We start from the raw sequence: 8372 nt of genomic DNA, 5'->3' as shown, positions 1-8372 counted from the left end.
CTTCCATCAGCTATCAGCAGCTCATCTGCTCTATAGGCATTTCTAGCCTTTCTGTTTAGTCGCTCAGTCGTGTCGAACTCTTTGCAACTCCATGAATCGCAGCACTCCAGGCCACCCTGTCCATCACTATCTACCAGAGCTTAATCAAACTCATGTCCATTGAGTCAGTGATGCCATCCAACCATCTCATCCTCTGTTGTCCCCTTCTCCTCCTGTCTTCAATCTTTCCCAACACCAGGGTCTTTTCCAATGAGTTGGTTCTTCGCATCTGGTGGCCGAAGTATTGGAGTTTCAGCTTTAGCATCGTTCCTTCCAAAGAAATCCCAGGGCTGATCTCCTTCAGAATGGACTGGTTGGATCTCCTTGCAGTCCAAGGGACTCGCAAGAGTCTTCTCCAACACCACAGTTCAAAAGCATCAATTCTTCGGCGCTCAGCCTTCTTCACAGTCCAACTCTCACATCCATACATGACCACAGGAAAAACCATAGCCTTGACTAGATGGACCTTTGTTGGCAAAGTAATGTCTCTGCTTTTGAATATGCTATCTAGGTTGGTCATAACCTTCCTTCCGAGGAGTAAGCGTCTTTTAATTTCATGGCTGCAATCACCATCTGCAGTGATTTTGGAGCCCAAAAAAAGAAAGTCTGACACTGTTTCCACTGTTTCCCCAACTATTATTTCCCATGAAGTGATGGGACCGGATGCCATGATCTTCGTTTTCTGAATGTTGAGCTTTAAGCCAACTTTTTCACTCTCCACTTTCACTTTCATCAAGAGGCTTTTTCTCACTCCTGAATTTTTTAATATGTCATGCTTTGTGCTTGAAATGTCCTGGAGTGGATACAGGAGCCTTGCCATGTACCACCCTAGGAAAGTGGTCTCATCAGTTTCCCTAGTCTGGGGTGCTATTGTGAAAGGCACCTGGAAGGCAGAACCAGCCTATCCTCAGGCACCAGGGAGGGCAGGGACCCCACTTCCAGCAATGGCCAGTGAGGACCCTGCTCGAAGCTGAATGAGGCCAAGTGAAACAAAGCACTCCCTCCCCATGGTGAAGTAGAAATGCAGGGGGGTGAAAGAGGAGACTGGGTCCTTAGGGCCTGGGAGTTGTACAAAGTGATGCTGAGCACCTTTACAAGATACTTGTGAACCCACACCACTATTCATGCCTGGAGAATCCCACAGACAGAGGAACCTGGCAGGCTACAGTCCATGGCGTTGAAAAGAGTCAGACGCAATGAATGACTGAGCGCGCACACACGTTTTACTGTGTAAAAATTACATCTCAATAAAGCTGATTTTTAAGGTTAAAAAAAATCTTAGATTGGTGAGGATGTAGAGAAAAAGAAACACTTAGCAAGCACTGTTGATGGAAATGTAAACTGGTATAGCCTGTATATAGACGTGCCTCAAAAAATTAAAAATAGAACTGCCATGCTGTGCTGTGCTTAGTCTCTCAATCATGTCTGACTCTGCAACCACATGAACTGTAGCCCAGAAGGTTGTTTTGTCCATGGGCATTCTCCAGGCAAGAGTACTAGAGTGGGTTACCATGCCCTCCTCCAGGGGATCTTCCCAATCCAGGGATTGAACCCAGGTCTCCTTCATTGCAGGCAGATTCTGTACAGGCTATCAAAGAGATATCTGCACTTATGTGTTCATTGGAGCGTCATTCACAATAGTCAAGATATGGAAAGAACCTAAGTGTCTATCAATTAATGAATGGATAAAGAATAATACTCCATTAGTTTGTTGTCCAGTGGCTAAGTCTTGTTCAACTCTTTGTGACCCCACGGACTGAAGCATGTCAGGCTTCCATGTCCTTCACTGTCTCCCAGAGTTTGCTCAAAATTTTGTCCATTGAGTTGGTGATGCTATCCAACCATCTCATCTTCCTTCACCCCCTTCTCCTCCTGCCCTCAATCTTTCCCAGTTTCAGGGTCTTTTCCAACAACTCAACCCATCACATCAGGTGGCCAAAGTATTAGAGCTTCAGCTTCAGTATCAGTCCTTCCAATAAATATTCAGGATTGATTTTCTTTAGGATTGACTGGTTTGATCTCCTTGTGGTCCAAGGGACTTTCAAGAGTCTTCTCCAACACCACAGTTTGAAAGTATCAGTTCTTTGGTGCTCAGCCTTCTTTATGGTCCTACTCTGACATTTGTACATGACTACTGGAAAATAGTATATATGATCTATACATCATATATACCTATATATAATATTCTACCATATAGCCAATATATATTGTGCATGCTGAGTAGCTTCAGTCATGTCTGACTCTTTGAGACCCTGTGGACTGTAGCCCAACAGGCTCCTCTGTCCATGGGAATCTCCAGGCAAGAATACTGGAGTAGATTGCCATGCCCTTCTTCAAGGGATCTTCCCAACCCGGGGATGGAACCTGCATCTCTTACGTCTTGTGCATTGGCAAGTGGGTTCTTTACCACTAGTGTCACCTAGGAAGCCCATATCCAACATATACGTAAATGTATGTATAAAATGACAGCATATTATTCAGCCTTGTGAAAGAAGGAAACCCTGCTATTTGCAACCACATGAATGGAAATCAAGAGCATTTATAACAAGTAATATAAGCCAGATAGAGAAAGACAATACACTATGGTTTATCACTTATCTGCAGAATCATTAAAAAAAGACAGAAAGTGGAAAAGTGGTTGCCAGGGGCTGGGGGTTGGAAGGGAATAGGAAGAGGTTGGTAAAAGGGAACAAACTTTCAGTTATAAGATGAATAAGGTCTGAGAATCTAACGTTTAAAAAACATGGTAACCATAGTTGATAACAAGGAGATCCAACCAGTCCATTCTGAAGGAGATCAGCCCTGGAATTTCTTTGGAAGGAATGATGCTAAAGCTGAGACTCCAGTACTTTGGCCACCTCATGCGAAGAGTTGACTCATTGGAAAAGACTCTGATGCTGGGAGGGATTGGGGGCAGGAGGAGAAGGGGACAACAGAGGATGAGATGGCTGGATGGCATCACTGACTTGATGGACGTGAGTCTGAGTGAACTCCGGGAGTTGGTGATGGACAGGGAGGCCTGGCGTGCTGCGATTCATGGGGTCGCAAAGAGTCGGACATGACTGAGCGACTGATCTGATCTGATCTGATAGTTGATAACACTGTATTGTATATCAACACCAATATACAATATACTTTTGGGTCACACCAAAAGTCATCTCTACTCTTTAAGTGGTGCATTTTATTGTGTAAGGATTACACTTCAGTAAAATTGATTTTTCAGGTTAAAAAAAAAACACCTTAGGTTGGTGAGGATGTAGAGAAAAAGAAACACCTATGCACTCTTGGTGGGAATGTAAATTGGTACAGCCAGTATGGAAAGCATATGGAAGTTTCTCAAAAAATGAAAAATAGAACTACCATATGATCCAGTAATTCCATTTCTGGGTTTATATCCAAAGGAAATTAAAACAGGATATCAAAGAGATATCTGCACTCCTGTGTTTACTGAAGCATCGTTCACCATAATCAAGATATGGAAATAACCTAAGTGTCTATCACTGGATGAAGGGATAAAGAATAATATAATATTCTATCATATATACATATATAATATTATATATATATAATGACAGAATATTATTCAGCCTTAACAAAGGAAATGCTGCCATTTGCAACAATATGAATTGAACTAGAGGGTATTTATATCAAGTAATATAAGCCAGACAGAGAAAGACAGTACTGCATGATATCACTTATCTGCAGAATCATTAAAAAAAAAAGTCAGGAAAAAAAATAGAAAGTGCAAAAGTCGTTGCCAGTGGCTGGAGGTTGAGGGGAATAGGAAGAGTTTGGTAAAAGGGAACAAGCTTGCAGCTATAAGATAAAAGTCTTATAGCTGAGAATCTAACATAAAACATGGTGACCATAGTTGATAGCACTATTTTATAATTGAAATTTGCTAAGAGAGTAGAACTTAAGTGTTCTCACCTAGGAAAAATAATAAACGTAAGGTTATGGATATGTTCATTAACTAGATGTGAGAATCCTCTCACAAAGTATACATGTATCAAATCCTGACATTTAAATATCTTACAATTTCATATGTCAATTATACCTCAATAAAGTAGAAGTTTTTTAAAAATACTTTAGGAACTCTAGATAGTCTTTTCAAAGTTAAGGGGGAAAAAAGAACCTCAAATCAATGGCAGTGCTCTAATCTCCCAGGGTTTATTGCTCTCCTACAAGGAGAAATGTCCCCCTTCCCCACCCTGCCATTTCCTAGGCAGGGGGCCACTCTCTTAGTTGCCTTGGCTCAGTCCAGCCTCGCAGATCCAGTAGTAGAGTCTTTGGCAGGCATCGTCATTCCACTCGCCATCAGGGTAGAAATGGGCACAGTCCTCACCCACACCCAGCCCATGCCCATGAAAGTCATCCGGCTGGCCTGGCTTCCAATTCCTGGTTGGGGGGGAGGGGAGGTTGGTGTGAGAGGAAAACAGCCAGCTAGGAAGAACAGATGAAACAGAATCCAGGTTGGGGAGAAGGGGCTGTGGGCCAGACACTGGAGGAGCAGAGCTGAAGGAGGAAGAAGGTACAGAAAGCCAAGGCACTCACTTGATGTTGGTCTCATAGTCCGACCCATCCACCCATTTCCAGACTCCATCAGGATCAGTGAGGCCCATCCAGGTGAAGTAAGGATGTAGGTTGGCCTGGATAAAATCCTGGGACAACAGAAGGGCAGTGTTGACTTCCCCCCGCCGCCCCCAGGCCAGCTCCTTGGACTAGCAGTTCTGAACTTCATGGGTTCATTAAAGCCATGGAGGAAATTCAGAGTGTTGATCCCAATGCTGGAACCAGTGGAACCTCTGAGGATCTGGCTCAGATTGCAGTGGTTGTTAAAACTCCCCAGATGATGCCAACGAGACCAGTCTTGGGACCTGAGCTTGAGGGGCTCACCTGTTCATCTCTGGAGTTGATGACTACCAGTTGGGCATTCTTCAGTTGGCAGTCTTTCTCAGCTTCTGGCCAGGGCTTCCGCAAGGAGGAGAACCAGTAGCAGTGGCCTTCATGCTCCAGCCAGTTGGCGGGACAGCAGGCTGTGTTTTGAGAGCCTAAAGGGCCGGGGTTGGGGGAGTGGCTGAGATGCTGCCCAGGGGGATGTGGGCAGGAACTGGCTCCAGGCATGCCCCACACAGCTCTTACCATTGCTCTTGAGAGCATCCATCTTGCAGGTCAGGGAGTTCAGGTTCTTGACCAGCTGCTGGACTCGAAGGAGCATTTCAGAATCACCTTCAGGATGAAGCATTTCAGGATGCACACAGATGGGCAGTGGGTACAGTGCCCTGGGTGTGGCTTCTGCTCCATGAGTCCCTGGAGACTGGGGGTCCATGCCCAGGACCCAGCCTAGGAACCCCCTTGCCCTCCCACACACCTCATGCCTAGGTAGAAGGCAGTAGGGGGCTGACCTGCTTTGAGTTCTTCCAGTTGCTTCTCCAGCCTGTTCTCCAGAGAAAGCACCTTGTCATTCAAGCTACGGGCTGGAGGAGAGGGCACTCAGCACCCTGTGACTGCTCCCATCCCCCACCCTCCAGTCTGAGAGCCCAGCCCCCACCTCTCCACACCCTCTCCCTGAGGGTCTCTTACCAGCTTGCAGTTCTTGCTTGTGACTTTCCACCTCAGCTTTCAGTGATGTTATCATTTCTTGAAAGTTGCGACCTGGAGGACTCAGGGACTCAGGAGTCAGCCTCCACCCCTGCTCCACCCCACCCCACCTCAGTCCAGAGCCCCTTTCATGCCAGGCTCACCCTGGGAGTTCAGTGCCTGGACCTCGGCCATACTGTTTGAAGTGAAGTTACTGAAACTTGTTCTCAGGGTCTGCAGGTCACTCTGAAACTTGAAATCTGATCAGGAGGATGGGACAATCAGTGCTCAGGGTTATCAGGCCCTCTCTGTGCCAACATTGTGCCCCTAACATGCATCATCTCGTGGGTCCCTTCAGTGACCCCACCCAAAAGGACAGGCCCTATTTTTACCTGATACTGTAAGTGAGGCAATTAAGGCTCAGAGAGAGGACATAATTTGACAACATTCCCCAGCCGACAAGTGACAGAATCTGCAGTCATCCTCATCCGATCACTCTTGTATTCAGCATCCCCACCACACCTCATTATTTCTCTCTTCCTTGCCCACCATGTGCCACTCACTTTGGTATCCCATCTCACAGATGCTGGCCAGCAGGAGGCTGAGGGCCAGGGAGAGCAGGAGGAGGCAAGGGCTGGAGAGGAGCCGCTTCAGAAAGGTCTGGGAAGAAAACAGCGCTGCAGGAGGAGAGGGTGTCACCTCCAGCGCTGCAGGAGGAGGGGGTTCAGGTGGTGGGACAGACGGGGCCGAGGATGGGGCCACAGGGACCTCTCAGGGAGGAGGCCGGTGCAGCTCATGCTGGTGGGAGGCCGGATGAGAACTGTGGGGCCAGGGGGGTCCAGGTCTCTGACTCCTCATGGATCAGCCCAAGTGCTCAGATACAGGGGCCCCTCACAGGCCTGGGGACACATGTACACAAAGACACACAGACAGAGGACCATCACGATGTGTAAGGTCCTCTCATCAGAGTTGGGGAGCTAGAAGGAGGACCCAGAGAGAACGAGGGGCAGCCCACACTCCAAGCCCACAAGGCAAGCTCACACTCAAGGGTGAAAACACGTTAGAAAGACAGTTTACGCTCTTGCTCTTCCTCAGCGCATAGGCAGTCAGGCCCACTATGGATCTTGAATTCTCTTCATACTGGCTCCCCCGGAGGCTGGGCCCTGACCCCCTTCAGAGTCGGGGACCCCACCAGGACACATGGTAGAGGTGCAGACATGACATACTTGACAGCAGAAAGCCTTCTAAACATATTAAGAAGAGGTTTAGCAAAGACTGTCTCCCCTTTCCCTTACCTTCTGTAAACCTCTGGCTTTTTTTCTCACTCTCCAAGTACTGAAGGTCTTCGTACTTCACTGACATGTTTGGACCAACACAGTCTCTGAGACTGTTGGAGCAGAAGTGGAGGCCAAGCCAGTAGGCAGGCTGGGGCAGGAGCTGGATTAAAGGGGGAACGCGGGGACCAGGGAGGAGATGCAGGTAGGGCTGGAGATGAGAGAAGAGTGATGTTTTAAAAGGAACCCATGGTGAAGGCTAGGAATGGGGATGGGCTTGGGTTTGCAGCTGAGGTGAGAGGTGGGGTCAGGGATGAGGTTTGAGCTAGGGTCAGGTTGAGTTTGGAGTGACGGTGGAGGTGAAGTTGGAGCTAAATGCATTGCTAGGACTGGGTCTGATGTTGGGGCTGGAACCGAGGTTGCATCTCCTACTAGGATCAGTACTCATGCCTGGGGTCAATACTGGGATCAGTACTCATGTTGAAGCTATGAATGGAGATGGACCTAGACTTGGTGCTGAAGTTGAAAATAGGACAGAGTTGAGGTTCAAGCTTTCGGGGGGTGGGGGAGCGGGGCAGGCTGGTGTTAAGAGTCAAGTTAACTTGGGAATTCTCTGGCAGTCCAGTGGTTAAGGCTCCATGCTTCCACTTCACAGGGCAGGAGTTTCATCCCTAGTTCCTGGGATCCTGTGTGCCCTCCCAGGCTGCCCCCAAGTTTTTTTTTAAATGATGTAAGAACTCTGGGGGTGAAGCTGCCACTGGGGTTGGTATGGGGTTTGAGATGTGGCTGGAGTAGGGGCTGAAGACAGGGCTAGAACCGGGCTAGGGAAGGGGTTGACTGTGAGCATCAGTTTGTGACCAAGGTTGTAGCTGCCCTAATTTAATCCAAATCCAATGAAGGGAATAGAGTCGAAAATCTCCACTGAGTCATTAAATCCCCACCCTGCCCCCTTATATATCTTACCATTCAGTTCCACCAAAGACCCACGGTCCCTCCTCCCTGCTTTCTCTGACATCCTCCCTGCCCTTTTAGCCTCACATGCATCCCCAGCTCCCTTACCTGTGGGAAGTCAAGAGGCTGTGATTCTTGAGTTCTTTGTGCTGCAATGACCAGAGTTGGAAAAAACTAAATCCCGGACAGTTGGGATGGGGGTGGCTGATGGAAGAGTCACCTAACTGAGTGGAGACCTACTGGTCTTTGTGTCTGAACGACCAAGAGTCTATATACTGGGAAACTCCCATTTCCTCAATTTGGGGCAGTAACTAATAAGAAGGAATTGAAATCAAAACTCAGGCAGAAGTGGTGTGTGTGGGGCAGCTGGACTTTTTGACTTACTGTGACTTCCTTAATTTTACTATTTATCAGTGGAACTGGATCAGAAGGAACCAGAGTTCCAGTGTTGCTTTTCCTCTGTCCCACAGCTCCTTTCAGTTCCTTGATGTGAACATCTCGGAATTGTTGACGTCTCCATCATTGCAA

At 47.5% G+C, this 8372-nt stretch overlaps 1 protein-coding gene across 1 annotated transcript; it reads right to left on the bottom strand.

Annotated features, from left to right (window-relative positions):
- Positions 1-4184: 4184 nt before the first annotated feature.
- Positions 4185-8136, bottom strand: LOC104993935 (C-type lectin domain family 10 member A-like). The gene is made up of 10 exons (XM_010847358.1): positions 7953-8136; positions 6915-7104; positions 6183-6326; positions 5784-5879; positions 5623-5694; positions 5445-5516; positions 5182-5268; positions 4936-5090; positions 4594-4700; positions 4185-4437 (listed from the first exon to the last, which is right to left on the bottom strand). Exons 2-10 carry the CDS (start codon positions 6979-6981, stop codon positions 4281-4283), a joined length of 957 nt encoding a protein of 318 aa, XP_010845660.1. The 5' UTR covers positions 6982-7104; positions 7953-8136; the 3' UTR covers positions 4185-4280.
- Positions 8137-8372: the final 236 nt, after the last annotated feature.

Source organism: Bison bison, unplaced genomic scaffold (assembly GCF_000754665.1).
Source record: "Bison bison bison isolate TAMUID 2011002044 unplaced genomic scaffold, Bison_UMD1.0 scf7180017864249, whole genome shotgun sequence".
Classification (NCBI taxonomy): Eukaryota; Metazoa; Chordata; class Mammalia; order Artiodactyla; family Bovidae; genus Bison; species Bison bison.
This window is presented reverse-complemented; position numbering and strand designations above follow the sequence as displayed.

Bases quoted from the DNA above. Each gene is read 5' to 3' on its own strand.
- LOC104993935 (XM_010847358.1), bottom strand. From the start codon at position 6,981: ATGTCAGTGAAGTACGAAGACCTTCAGTACTTGGAGAGTGAGAAAAAA. The intron at 6,327-6,914 runs GTAAGGGAAAGG...CTCCTCCTGCAG, and splicing joins AAGCCAGAGGTTTACAGAAG to CGCTGGAGGTGACACCCTCT. The intron at 5,091-5,181 runs GTAAGAGCTGTG...CCGGCCCTTTAG, and splicing joins GGATGCTCTCAAGAGCAATG to GCTCTCAAAACACAGCCTGC.